Source organism: Schistocerca cancellata, chromosome 8, assembly GCF_023864275.1.
Source record: "Schistocerca cancellata isolate TAMUIC-IGC-003103 chromosome 8, iqSchCanc2.1, whole genome shotgun sequence".
Classification (NCBI taxonomy): Eukaryota; Metazoa; Arthropoda; class Insecta; order Orthoptera; family Acrididae; genus Schistocerca; species Schistocerca cancellata.
This window is the reverse complement of record NC_064633.1, coordinates 58,668,036-58,683,013: the sequence shown is the minus strand read 5'-3', so window position 1 is coordinate 58,683,013 and position 14,978 is coordinate 58,668,036. Positions and strand designations below refer to the sequence as shown.

The following is a 14,978-nucleotide window of genomic DNA, read 5'->3' as shown; positions in this document are numbered from 1 at the left end:
ATTCAGGGAGCACACCTACTCTCAAAACAAAACAGCTTTTGGGGCGCATATGGCTGCGACAAAGCACTCAGTCACGAATATTGAAAACAACTTAGACATCCTGCATAGAGCTCACAAGGGACGGTTTCTTAACATTTTGGAAGAGATCGAAATATACACCCACAAAAATAAAGATCCTGATTTAATCCTCAACGAGCAAAGCGAATTCAATCATAACGCCTATTTTAGCATTTCTGTCGACCTACTAAGATGACAACTGTTGCGTATGGAGATCCAGGCCGAGGGATGAGAGATGGTGCGCGGTGGAGAAGCCGGAAGACGCGTGCAGCGCCTGGCGTCGTTGACGGGGCCCTCCTGTGCGGCCCTCTTGCCCGCGGCGATGGACAGCAGACGACTGAGCGCACCGCGGCACAACACCAAAGTGGCGGGAACCACGGAAGCAGACCGTAGAAGAAAACAAGTTCACACCAGCACCATAGATATATAAATCGCCCTATGCCTTTTAGATCGTATAAAAACGATAATTTTACTGTTTTTTAATCCTGACAAGTACAGATTTTAGCTTTGACATCTACATATTTTAATTAAAATTTTTTAATAGAAAAAAGATCTACTGAATACAATATGTGCAAATGGAATGTAACAAATGTACCAGACGCCACCTGTCGGTAATAGTGTTATATTTAATATAAATGACGTGCACTTTGCCAACCAATTTTATGTGACGTAGCATGTGAAAGGTGCTGGATTTGGACGGGTTACTCCTCTAACTGAAATATCAGGTACGTTCTGGTACATTTGATGTTGATTAGATAGGATGAAAAAGATTTGCTTTCGTGAAATAGTAAATTAGCGTAATTATTTTTACAGATCTGAAGATGGTTCTGAATGAACCGAAACCGGTCATATGAATAATAAAAAATTTTGCAATCAAGACGGATTTTAAGTAACATTATACTTGAAACCTCTCCCTACGTCTTGGACGACCTCTTCACGCCCTTCTAGTCGGGAGGAGGTCGTTTTGGCCAGGTTACGGATTGGACACTGCCTGTTCAGCCATCTTCTGACGGCTGCGCCGGCGCCGTTCTGCCCATGTGGGCAATTGCTGACGGTACGCCACATTTTAACGTCCTGTCCGAATTTTAATACACTGCGCATTGATCTTGGCCTGCTATGTACTGTGGATGAAATTTTAGCGGATGACCCAGGAGCAGCTGCTCGCGTTCTTCGTTTTATCCACTTGACAATCCTAAAGACATTTGATTATGCTGTTTTCTTTTAATCCTTTGCCTGTTAATGTGCCTTTTACAGTGTTGTCCTTTTTAGTTGCTGTTTTAACCTTGTGCCTCGTAGTGCATTCGTAACTTAGTCTGGGCGCTAATGACCACTGTAGTTGTGCGCCCTAAAACCACAAGGAAAAAAACACCGCGCACCAAAAATCATCATCATCACTGGAGGCAAGACGACTGTGCACATACATACTATGATGTATCATGCAGCGTAACTTGCTGTGACAGTGCGAGAGAGAGACAAAGATATTGTTTATTACTCTGTGGCGGTCAGCGCTCACATAATTATTCTTAGGATATAGTTTTTTTGTTTTGTTCTTGTTAAGAGAAATTTGAGGAGAGGAGAGCCATTCTTGTGATGTAAAAATCGACGCCATTGCGAGTTTGTGATTCATATTGTAAAATATAAGTGCATATGGAAGGAAATCAGTTAATAGAACAATAAAAATATTGTTCATTTCAAGAAGGTACGTCTTATTATACACCCAGCGATATACTGCTATTGTGATCTACTAATATCCCACAGCTGAGAACAGTTCCGACGGGAGCGTTCAGTTCTAGTGAAATAGTTCGATGTTTTCTTCGGAAAAGAAGTCACTTCATGGATCATTCAAATCCACAATAGTAACTGGACATTTCTCAGAACTGAAAGCAATCTGATTGCTATGCAACAGAGCCCCGAAGAATATTTCTCCGTACTTTGGTTACCACTTTCAGCTCAACACGGTATCTGCAGAAATCTGGAGCAGATTTCTACAACAGCGGAAGAGTGTAATCGCTATCAGTTTCACACACCGCCCTGTGTACGCTGTATGTATTTACCCACAACAGTGAACAAACAGTTACTCACACACATAGAAGTCAATACTAGGTGGTGTGGAGAACCATTTCAGTATAAAGGCCCTGTAGAGCTAAATAGTAATTAGCCTTGTAATAATAGGAGTCTTTATAAATGTCTACCGTTAGACAGGACACGATCCTGACACAACACTCATAGTGAACATGAAATATAACCATGTTAGTAATTTAGTAATTAATGTTTCATTGTGTGTATATATGTCTAGTTTTATAGAGTAACTACATTACGGTCCTTTGTATGTTTCATGCTAACTGAACGTGCGGGAGTATCTTGTGAAGAGAACGAGTACGCCGTCCCAGCAGCCGAGCAGAAACTTCTAAAAGGCCAGAACATTTGAATTACTAGCTTTCTTGAGCATTTATGCATTTAGTTACCTTTCAGCTATTAATTTTCTAAGTATAAATAGTGTTGCTATATTACTTTTACTAGAATTCCTGTATTTCAGTAGATATAGTAAGACAATATTTTATGTGTTATCTATGTACTGTGTTTGTGTCACATTGTAAAGTGTACATTGACAGCATTAGGACATTAACGTTTTTTTTTGCGTGTGTAAAAGTTCAATAGTCCCTTTTGTAGGACTTATTTAGAGGAGAAACTGTCAATTGCTCATTTACATGGTGGTAACTAGATCTATGTTCAAAGGCAATAAGCAAGCACGCATCACAATGCCAAAAAATGAATTAAATAGTGTGAATGCATCGTCAACTAGTGCCACAGAATTTAATACCGCCGTAGTTAGCGATATGTCGATTACGGCTGAGCAACCAGCAATAATTAATGCGCTCACGCCGTCGACACAAACGGTTGCTAGTTCCGACATTCATATGTCGAAAGAAGTCCAGAGAAATATGCAGCAACCAACAAACAACATGAATTTTATCTCTGACACAGACGCGTGCGAAAACGAAATGACTGTACCGAAAATTGTGTCGGTACAATCCTCATTAAGCCCAGTGCAATCGCCAATTGCTGAGAATACCGATTTGTTATCCCAGCTGATGTCAAGTTTGACTGTCATAACACAAGGGATTAAGGCATTGGAAACATCGCAATCTAATTTTGCAAACGACGTGAATCGTAGATTCCAAGTATTGGAGAGTGCGCAATTTAATTTGGCTCAGGAGCAATCTAATAAACTAAAAGAAATAAATGATAAGATTACTGAAAAATTCCAGAGTTTGGAAACAAAGCAGAGTCACTTGATTACCAGTCAGGCACAACTCATAGTTCCACAAGAACAACAGCATCAGGAATTAACAAACAAATACAAAGACATCTTATGTCGTCAAGATACACTAAATCATCAAGTGCAGGAAGTTATTCATGTACAGAACACTATTGCGCAAGACGTGAATACAATTAAGCACGATAACGAGCAAGCTGTCATTGAGCTTACTCGGAGGATAGACACTCTCAGTCTCGAAGGCGAGAAACACATAGAGAAACTTTTCAATGAACATAAGATCGCATTCTCTAAGGACATTGAAGATTGGGCGAAAGAGCAAACCGAGACAGTGCGAAATTATGTTGACAAAACCTTGAAATAAACGGTTTCTAACGTGCAAGTTAACAACGAAGCTGCACAAGAACAACTTAAGGTAGAAGTTAAAGAGATTAAGGAGAATATAGGAGATGAATTTCCTGCTTGGAAAGCAAAGATAGAAAATACATTAAAAGCATGCCAGCAAGGTCTAGTTAATACTAGAGGGGCACATACTACTTGCAGTTTATCAAAGGCAGACATTATTCCTGATGAAACCAGTGAAACCGAATCCATGCAACAATATCCATGTATTGGTGCATATTTACGTAATCAACCAGAAACAGATGATCGAGATTATCATTCGCCGCGAAGTAGCCACCAGAATACACCTGTGACCATGAATGAAGAAAAAATGCTTAAATATCGTCAATTCCAGATATTTATTCCCGAAAGGAAGTCGATCAATCCCGTGGTATTTATCAAGCAATTTAAAGGGATATTGCCGCGAATGTGGACTGAGCAACAAAAAATTATGTACGTTGCAGGATTCATACATGGAGATGGATCGATGTGGGCGTCAGAAGCATCCGATTGGTGTCAAGATTATGACCAATTTGAACGCGCTTTCTTGCACAAATACTGGAATAAGGGAGTACAAGAAAGACTACGTAAGGAAGTTTTTGACCCACAACCTTTTTCTTTCAAAAATGGATCTTTAAGAAAGTATTTCGAGAAGTATATAAATAAAAGTAAATACTGGAATGAACCAATCCCGACGCAGGATGTCATTCGAATATTAAAGGGCAAACTTCCACTTGAAGTTAAGGAAAAACTTCTACATGTGCCTGAACAACATGTGGAAGATTTTCTAGCCACATTGGATTCAATAGACATTCTGTTCGAAGAATCACGTGTGCGCTATAACCAGCCAAGTTACCAACCTAACAAATATAATAGTAACAACAAACAGTATGGAAACAAACCTTTTGCACACAATTCACCAAACCCACAGGTGAAATATTTCCAGAAAAACGTGAAATTTGGTAACGAAAATCCCGACCAGTGTAATCATGACCAACAATGTGAACAAACATATAAACGGAAATGGAGGAAGAATAATAAGAAGAGGAAAGGATACTATCAAGAAGGGAATTATCAGCAAAAACGCCGATATCAGCAACCAACCCAAGAATATCACAACCAACCACAAACTTCAGGTTGGATACCAAATGATAATGCAAATGAATGGAGAAATCAACCACCAATAATAACCGACGTAACGGAGCAGAGATCTACTAATAATGGACGATCGTCAAACTAAACTCGACTGTCAGAAGCCCCGACGGTGCAGTCGAGGAAGTTTTCAGGGGCGAAAATTCAAGCGTCAATTTCTTTCGGTACAATGATGGCAAATTATTAATAGAAGAACTTCAGAAAGATATGATGCCTTGTCAAGAGGAACATATCACTGAACCTGTTGCGAAAATTCAGGCGGCAATTGAAGGCATTACTGTGCAAGTTACTTTAGATACAGGAGCAGCAGTAAATGTCGTTTCTGAGAAGTTATTTCAAAGAATACTCCAGAAAGCAAATCCACCGGTTTTTCCTGTTCAATGTTGTAGAATTGTAGGTCCTACTGGTCATAAGTCTTCTCAGGTTAAAGTGCAGACTCAACTCCAGTTAGATATAGGAAATGTAGCTATAAATTGCACGTTCCTTGTAATAGAAAAATTGGTTGAGGACTGTATCCTGGGTATAGATGAATTTAGAGAGAGAAATTGGCATATCGATTTTTCTCTAGGCCGTGCCAGTTTTACAATAATGGATCAGAAACATCAAGTGAATCTTCTCAGGGAATATAGTACCCATGGAAAGTATTGTCAGGGACGAAAGCTGCAAATAAAGTGGATACATAGCAAACCTGTACGGTATTACCAAATTAATTACTTGCAACCAGTTTTAAACCCTGAAGATACGGTATATGAAAAGGTACAAGAACCTGAATATTTGCAACAACACCAAAGAAAGCAATTATATGATCTTCTACAGGAATATCATGAAGTCTTTCAAGAAAGACCTGGTGTAATCAAGGGATACACATGTCATTTAGATGTGATACCACACCAAGTTTTCTGCCGTATTTCTTATCCAGTACCGTGGCACCAACGAAAGGCAGTTGATGCGGAAATCCACCAGATGCTTGAATGGGATCTGATCGAACCTTCGACGAGTCCATACTGTAGTCCGCTTCATGTTGTCTCGAAAAAGGGAGGAAAAGTTCGTCTCGTGCTAGACGCACGGCAGATAAATAAGATTATCGTGCCCGTGCGAACTCATCCGGAAAATATCGATGAGCTAATTCAAAAGTTCGAGGGGATGAAATACTTAACAAATATTGATTTGAGAAGTTCATTTTGGCAGGTGGCTCTAGACGAACCATCAAAAAAGTACACCGCATTTGTACATGCAGGTAGAAGCTATCAATTTAAGGTTTTACCTTTCGGGTTAAACGTGAGCTCAGGAGTTTTTATAAATGCTCTAGATTATGCATTGGGACCTGCACTTCGAAGCAATTTAACTTTGTTTGTGGACGACATGCTCATAGCTACGACCACATGGGAGGAGCACGTTGATTTATTGAGAAGAGTGTTAGAACGTTTCAAGGAAGCAGGCATAACCGCAAATCTGCAAAAGTCCCACTTTGCTCGAGATAAAATCAAATTTTTGGGTCATCTTATAAATGGAAAAGGCATCTTACCGGACTCCGAGAAACTAAAGGCAATCAGAAACTTTCCACTTCCAACAACAAAAAGGCAGTTAAAGGGCTTCCTCGGAGTTGTCTCTTTCTTCAGGCGCTTCATTCACGACCACTCTATTAATGCAGAACCGTTGTACAGCTTGTTGCGCAAAAATAGTCCGTGGGTGTGGACGCAACAATGTCAGAATGCATTTGAAGCAATAAAACATGCCTTAGTCAATTCACAAATATTATATCATCCAGATATGAGCCAAGAATTCGGTTTAATGGCAGATGCTTCGGAAATTGGAATAGGTTCATGCCTCTTCCAAGGAAGGATGATAGACAGAAAATCAACTTTCTGTCCAATAGCCTTTGCTAGCCGACTCTTAACTGCTTGTGAAAGAACATATACGACTACCGAAAGGGAAGCATTGGCCGTAGTCTGGTCATTTAAGAAATTTTACTATTACTTATATGGAGCGAAGACAACAGTATACTGTGACCACAAAGCGATAAGTTTTTTGCAAACATGTAAATTATTACATCCAAGATTAGCAAGATGGACGCTCTCACTCCAAGAGTTTCAATTTGAAATTAAATACCTAAGCGGACAGGATAATTTCATCGCTGATGCACTGTCTAGAATGCCAGATGGAGATTTGTCAACTATCAACATCACGGACAATCCGTCCGAATTTAATGTTCTTATAATGACTGATAGAATATATAGGAAACATTTTCTTGACATGTGTAAGAACATGGAAAAACTGCAGAATGAAGATCCTCGTTGGCATTCAATAAAGGAAACTTTAGCAAAGCCTGGAAACGATGATCTGAAGAGACTGTACAAAGTTGAGAACGACGTCTTATTCTTCAAAGGGCATCTTGATTCAGATAATTGGAAGGTGTGTATTCCCGAGAAGAATGAGAATGACTTAATTTTGCACACGCACATCACTTGGGGACATTTTGGAGTATTAAAGTGTGCTCGGAAGATTCAAGCATATTGCTACTTCCCAAACATTCGCAGGAAAGTGCACAGACAGTTAAGGAAATGTAAAATTTGTCAGCTAGCCAAACCAGGAAATTTTTGTGTGAAAGATTTCCTACATCCTATTATACCCACTAAACCGCTGTCAATCATTTTGGTCGACGTCTGTGGTCCTCTACCATCATCAAAGGGAGGATGCAAATATATTGTAGCTTTTCTTGATATATTTACTAAGTATGTCAAACTTTATCCATTAAAATCAGCTACTGCTGCATCCATAGCCAAGAAGCTGGTCAAGGATTATATAGTCAAGGTTGGCAAACCAGAGGCTATTCTCTCTGACAATGGGTCAATGTTTACTGGATTTCGTTGGAGGCAAACATTAGCCAGTTGTGATATAAAACAAATTCTAACATCAGTGTACCACCCTTCGGCGAATCCCGTGGAACGAATTTTTCGTGAATTAAACCGGTTCATGAGAACATATTTCCACAACCAGCAACCCAAATGGATCGATTATCTTCACGATTTTCAGGAAATTGTAAACAATATGCCACATACTACGACGGAATACACCCCATACGAACTGATGTTTGGAAAACAGGAACAGAATGACTGGATTCGACCAATTCCTAAAGTAGCTATTAACAAAATAGACCTACAAAAATAAAGTACGACAATCCTTACTTAATATAATGGACAAGGCAAGAAAAAGGAAAATATATTTTGACAATCGACTTGGAAAAATAAAAACATATAAAGTGAAAGACCAAGTTTTAGTAAAAACTCATCCTAAGGCTTCACTTATACAGAGGAAGAACACAAAATGGCAATTACTGTATCAAGGACCATTTGTGATTACCAAAATACCCCATCCAGGAACTTATGTTTTGAAGGATGTGAAGAATGGAAGGGTGAAAGGAATGTATCCTCATCACTTGTTAAAGCAATTTCATGATGACTGAAGATTCTGAAGATTGAAAATACTATTCTTATCAAATAATATTGATTACAAAATTTTCATTAAACCTATGAATCATACTTAGGATAGTTTCTTTTTTTTTTTGCAATTTAGTAGTTAGTTTTTCTTTTCAGGCATAATGTACGAGAGATATGCAGGCATTATGTATTTGTTTTCCACTGTAAAGATAAGTTTTCTTTTCAGTATACAGAGAATTTAGCTATAGTATGAATGATTTCTTTTAAAATTTTTTTAATTTTTATTTAGTTGATAGTAACTTCAATCAGGTTTCACAATGCATAATGACCATGGGTTAGTAACTCAAATGAATCTGGTCTATGGCAAGATATTTTTTTCTTATGTCAATTTAACAATCTCAATGTATGTTTGTATTTGTTTTTTTACTCGCTGAGCTGAAGTCATGCTGTTCGGAAGGGGTAACCCGTTCTCAGTTTTAAAAGGACGCATATCACTTTGTTTCAATCTTTTGTGATGATCATTGTCTTTAGAATTGTACTATTGTTGTAACATACCTGTGTATGTAAATTATGTTGTATCAATTGTTGCTCGCGAAGTTACCAACTGAGCGAATGCCTTTCAGTTACAAGCACATCAACAAGTGTTAAAGTCCATCTGAAGGATGACGAGCATAAGTTGACACGGCAGCTCCAGTTGGATTTGTGTATAGTGCATTCTAGGGTTGTTGATAGAAATGAAGAACACCTTACGACTTCCGAATATTTCGAATTCAGGACAGAGAATTAGAAAGAACTTTAATCTTAGATTCTATTTCAGCTCAGCATAGATCAAACACCTTTTCCACGGAACTTACACTGACTCTTATTTTCATGTTAACCATATGCGGAAAACCATAATACCCACGAGGAGATAGTGAAATGGGAATAGAATGCAATCAGTTACCCGGAGATGACTGATAGAAGGGAATCGTAGATGGACGTAAATCAACGCGTCGACGGTTCACCTCAAGACACAGAAGATTAACAGTGTTGTGTTTCTTTTGTGAACAGTGTTTAAAAAATCCATATTGTAAATATTTTTTTTATTTTCCATTGTAATTCAATTAATTATCTTTGCAAATGAGAAATACGAGGATGGTAAATCTACCCCGAGGTTTTCCTTGGTTTTCCTTTGTGGGGCTTGGCCGAATGGCTACATTATCCGTTTGAGACATCCCAAGGCGAGTGACAGAAGCTTTGAGTGATGATGAAAAAGGTTTCTGATCACATCTCATGCCATCCTCGACAAATGAATAAAAGCAGCATGTAAGCTATGCTATGCATATATGCTGCATCAGGAATTCAGAACAGCCTTTGTCAGCAGTATATGCACCAAATCTATAATTTACATTTAGATAGTCATTCACTAATACCAAATATCATAAGAAATACAGTGGACATTAATACTCTAGTGGACTTTAATACAGCGTCATAAACAATCATCGATATAGTGTTGTGTGAACGCTCGTGTTTGTTTTTGCCCAAAAACGTTCGTCCACAAGAGGGGCATATATGATGTATCATGCAGCGTAACTTGCTGTGACAGTGCGAGAGAGAGACAAAGATATTGTTTATTACTCTGTGGCGGTCAGCGCTCACATAATTATTCTTAGGATATAGTTTTTTTGTTTTGTTCTTGTTAAGAGAAATTTGAGGAGAGGAGAGCCATTCTTGTGATGTAAAAATCGACGCCATTGCGAGTTTGTGATTCATATTGTAAAATATAAGTGCATATGGAAGGAAATCAGTTAATAGAACAATAAAAATATTGTTCATTTCAAGAAGGTACGTCTTATTATACACCCAGCGATATACTGCTATTGTGATCTACTAATATCCCACAGCTGAGAACAGTTCCGACGGGAGCGTTCAGTTCTAGTGAAATAGTTCGATGTTTTCTTCGGAAAAGAAGTCACTTCATGGATCATTCAAATCCACAATAGTAACTGGACATTTCTCAGAACTGAAAGCAATCTGATTGCTATGCAACAGAGCCCCGAAGAATATTTCTCCGTACTTTGGTTACCACTTTCAGCTCAACACGGTATCTGCAGAAATCTGGAGCAGATTTCTACAACAGCGGAAGAGTGTAATCGCTATCAGTTTCACACACCGCCCTGTGTACGCTGTATGTATTTACCCACAACAGTGAACAAACAGTTACTCACACACATAGAAGTCAATACTAGGTGGTGTGGAGAACCATTTCAGTATAAAGGCCCTGTAGAGCTAAATAGTAATTAGCCTTGTAATAATAGGAGTCTTTATAATACGTTGCTAGCAATGAAACGTTTAAGTGCTAAGCCTTCGGAAACGTTACGAGCTGTTCACGTAACATTTCTGTTCCAGACTTCGCCTGCGCCTGCCAGACGGGAGATGGGGCTCCTGCACGTGGCGCTTTTGTGCCTGGTGGCACTGATGGGCGGGTCCTCAGCGTCCAGGATCCTGTTCATCGTGCCGTCGCCCTCCGTCAGCCACACGTACCCCATCAACAAGGTGGTGGAGGCGCTGCTCGCCCGGGGTCACCACGTCACGCACCTCACTGCCGATCCAGTGCAGGCGAGCGGTTTGACTTTTACATTTTCTGTAGTTTTGTGTTCTCTTTTTGTTTATTTTAGACAGTTTTAGGAGGGTAAGCGAACATGATTAGTATTGCGGGGTGTGAGGCCATAATAATCCCTTATTTAAATGATGGACCAAATAACGAGTTTTAGTGTATTTGCCGAAAGAAGAGTTACTGCGGTGTTTCTTCAGTTTTCATCGTAATACAGTTTCCATAGAACACTATCCGGATCCGTACCTTCACTATACGTGCAGTTCTCATAGCTTTACTCGGACGTTACTCTGCCACATAGTGTTGGTCATTTCGCACCAATCGTGAAGTAAATAGCAATTTTCAGTTCATTTGAAACGTCCCCTTTGAAAATTTATACAAGACTGTGCTTAAACTGACACACAATATTTTTAGCGCAACACAATCTGACTTTCAATAATCCCTACAAAAGAATGGCCCTGACTAACATTAACCTATACCTTTCACAAATCACTCACCTCACCAAAAATCTTCGTTACTCGAACTACTGCAATACAGCGAGTGCCACTACTGCCAGCTAAATAAAAGATTCAAACTACTGAAGGCACTAACTACTGATAGGCATAGTTATCAAATGAAAGATTTTAATAGAGAACAAACAATGTATTTACCTTAATAATCATAATATATATGCCATCCAGTCTTACAAATTTCAAATCTCCGCCATTTCTCTCCCCACATCCACCACTGCTGGCGGCTCACCTCCAACTGCGCAACGCTACGCGCTGTTCACGTCCAGCTGCCCAACACTACAATGGCAGACAACAATGAAAACTAGCCACAGACTGCACACAGCACAGCCAGTGATTTTCATACAGAGCGCTACGTAACGTTGCCAATAAGAAAACATAAACAGCCTACTTACATAGCCCCCATGCTCCCTACAAAAAATTTTACAAATTGTTTTGGGCAGTGGCCAATAATGATTTGATAAATTTTTTCATAATTACAATAACAAAGATATCAAATGCACACACTTATTGATACAATGTTGGTCAAAAGCTAAAATTTTCTCACAGTCAATAAAGACAGTCCTGATCATTCATCAAGAGTGAAACTGCCGTTTCTTTTCTCACAGTCTGAGCAGTAAAAGACAATGCACACAGAAGTAGTGTATTTCCATGCAGTCTTGAAGAAGTAGTGTTGTCCTTCCAACGGAAAGACAGTGCTGACTCTTGACATGCTGACAGGTAATGGGCCACAACAGAGCAAACCCACAGCAGAGTCATTCGACGTTTTGAAGAATATTGGTAGGTAGGTCATCACAGTGTAGACCCACTGTAGTCCTGGTAGAGAGTATGGTATTGGTGGGCCACCAGAGGAGCAGACCCACTGCAGTCCTTGTAGAAATAATGGTACTGGTGAGTCAGCAAATTGTAGGCCCACTGTAGTCCTTGTAGAAATAATGGTATTGGTGGGTCATCAAAGATGCAGACCCACTGTAGTCCTTGTAGAGACGGCCAGCAGCCATCTGTTGCAACTGTGCAGGTGCACAATCACCATCAAAGAGTCGTGCAGACAATATAGCAAGTCCATAAACCACAACTTGTGCACTCACAATTTTTTTTTTTTTGGAAATGTCCTTGCAAACACTAACAGTCCCTACTTCTCACATATTGTCCACATACTATGACCAACAGAAATGTGTGCAGTGAAATGTAACTTACAAGTTAATAATATGATGAACTGGTGTCAATTACAATTTTATAACATAAGAATACGATTACAAAGGTACAAAATACATCATTAAAGAACATAACAATACAGATAACAATTGTAGTACAGGCTTTACATAAGAATCAAAGTAACATATACATCAGTGTTACAGGAATTATGACGTGAGTAAATATATAAAAGATCAGAATAACTTTTGAAACATCAACTTTACACATGAGCATTAAAACAAAACAGAATAAATAATGTCTAAGCATATTTACAAGGTAAATAACATATTATTAATGCCAATTATATTTGAGGATAACGGTATTCCTCATCATAGTGAATGTAGCTTAGTATTAGAAGAAAAAAAATCTATGAAACTACACAGAGACAGGAAGAAAACAAATACACGAGGGTACACAAACACATAGTGGGATAACACAAAAGGAAAGGACAGGGTTTGTTTTCAGTGTAACATTTGGTACGGCAGTCCAACTCAAAACTTCATTCCATAGATCTTTCGTCTTATTTCAACCTTTGTTTCCACCAAAAAAATCCTATCCAAGCATGCTTTCTGTATTTTTCTCATATAACCTCTCAGTGCATTTCTTCAAATTCATCGCAACTCATTCTCTTATAGGCTACCCCCTCTTACGCTAACTTAAATCTACTGAGCCCAGATGCTAAACTAAGGGACGAGGCAATGCAGCAGCACAAAACAATTAACACAAACATCAATGACAAAAAATTTAAATAGGCAAAGCAATTGCAATATTACAACTAATATAAGGCACTGTGCAGCAAACAAGAAAAATAAATCAGTAGTAAACTGGCTTAGCAGAGTAACACAAAGTCAAATCCAGTAACACTATGCCTGGCAAACAGCAGCAGCAAATGAAATAACTTATACCTAAACATGACAAAGCTCAAGCAGAAAAAATATTACAGTGAAAATGGCCATGTTTAATACCTATGTCACATCTTAACACTAAGGTGATGCAGCACAAAAACTTACTCTGCAAGAAAGTTACCAAGTCATTAAAAAAATTATTTATGCAATTCCTGTGAAGGGAAATGTCTATTTGTGCTCTCTTTTCTAGGAAAGTACATCATAAACGTATTCTTTACTGGGTCTGTAGACAGAAAATAGTGATATTAGTACATCTATTAAATTTTATAATAACCAATGCTGCAGTGCAGCTAGAAACTAGATATTAAAGGAAATGAGCAAATCTCTTAACTAGAAAAAGAATAAATGTAAAATGTTTCTCATCATTTCATTAGGCATTTTAGTAAATATCATAAATTAAGAGCTCCACAGTGTAATCATATGTTTTCAAGTTTGAGAGTGTCGTATTTGCGATGCTTTCTACAAAAGAATGTCAACAGCGAGGATAATGGCCTCCCCTTTTTTTTCTGCCTGTGCCTCTGAAAGGCACACATTAATGGCTTTTTTTTTCGGGCGTCTGTCGCACAGCTGGGTGCCCACGACGCATTATGTGAAGGTGGTCACTTAACTTTCTTACCGAAATATTTACGACAGCAGTTTCCGCTACAGTGACAGTCTCATGTAAAAATATTTCACAGGTCAAGAATTTGCGTTACAAATCTGTGGAAACAAAATGCTATTGATATACCAGTGTCCAAAAAATTTTCGTCGGCATTGTAATACATTCACGCTTTTACATACATTTCATAACTCTTAAAGTACGATTCTTGGTTTCCAACAACGTTTTTCACAAACCAGAGTCCCTAACCACTACTCATTATTCCTTACCTTATTCGTCGACACTTCTTCAATATTTCATCATAACAGATACGTAGCATAATCAAATAACTCATATAGCATCAGCCTATGAATCATAACCATACCTCAGCAGCATAATACAAATCGTCATCGTAATAATAACATCATAACACCTCAATCAAATCTCAAAAACGTCGCAGCTTTCTGCAATAATTTCAAAACCTAAAGAAAATTCTCTGCTCATTTCAGTAGTGTCATCTACCTCAAACGTACTTTAAAAATCATGATCTCATACCAAATACATCGTTCAAAGCTCTCATAGTATCACAATGGTTCTGAAAAAATGTGGTTCACAAAGTACAGACAAAATACAATTTCGTAAGTGTGAAGTTATCCAACGGTGTAGTTACGTAAACATGTGTCACTGACGTAATAAAAAAGTGTGTCTCTCTCAGTTAAATGATCAGATAGCTGTGTAATTTATGTTAGAGAAATATGGTACCGATGTGTAAAGTTGTATAAGCAAATACCATATTAGCTAGGGCTCATTGTGCTTGCCAAACACATGGTACACAAAGTAAGTGTGTACCCCCCTGAGGATTAATGTAATTATACCCCCAGGTGTTACAGATTACA

The 14,978-nt window shown here is 38.5% G+C and overlaps 1 protein-coding gene across 1 annotated transcript in view; it reads left to right on the top strand.

Annotated features, from left to right (window-relative positions):
- LOC126094959 (UDP-glucosyltransferase 2-like) overlaps window positions 1–14,978 on the top strand; it is a 215,257-nt gene that overhangs the window by 60,923 nt on the left and 139,356 nt on the right. The window contains exon 2 of the mRNA XM_049909614.1: window positions 10,693–10,902. Coding sequence (XP_049765571.1) covers window positions 10,720–10,902 — 183 coding nt within the window. The 5' untranslated portion in view covers window positions 10,693–10,719. The remainder of the gene's footprint in view (window positions 1–10,692; window positions 10,903–14,978) is intronic.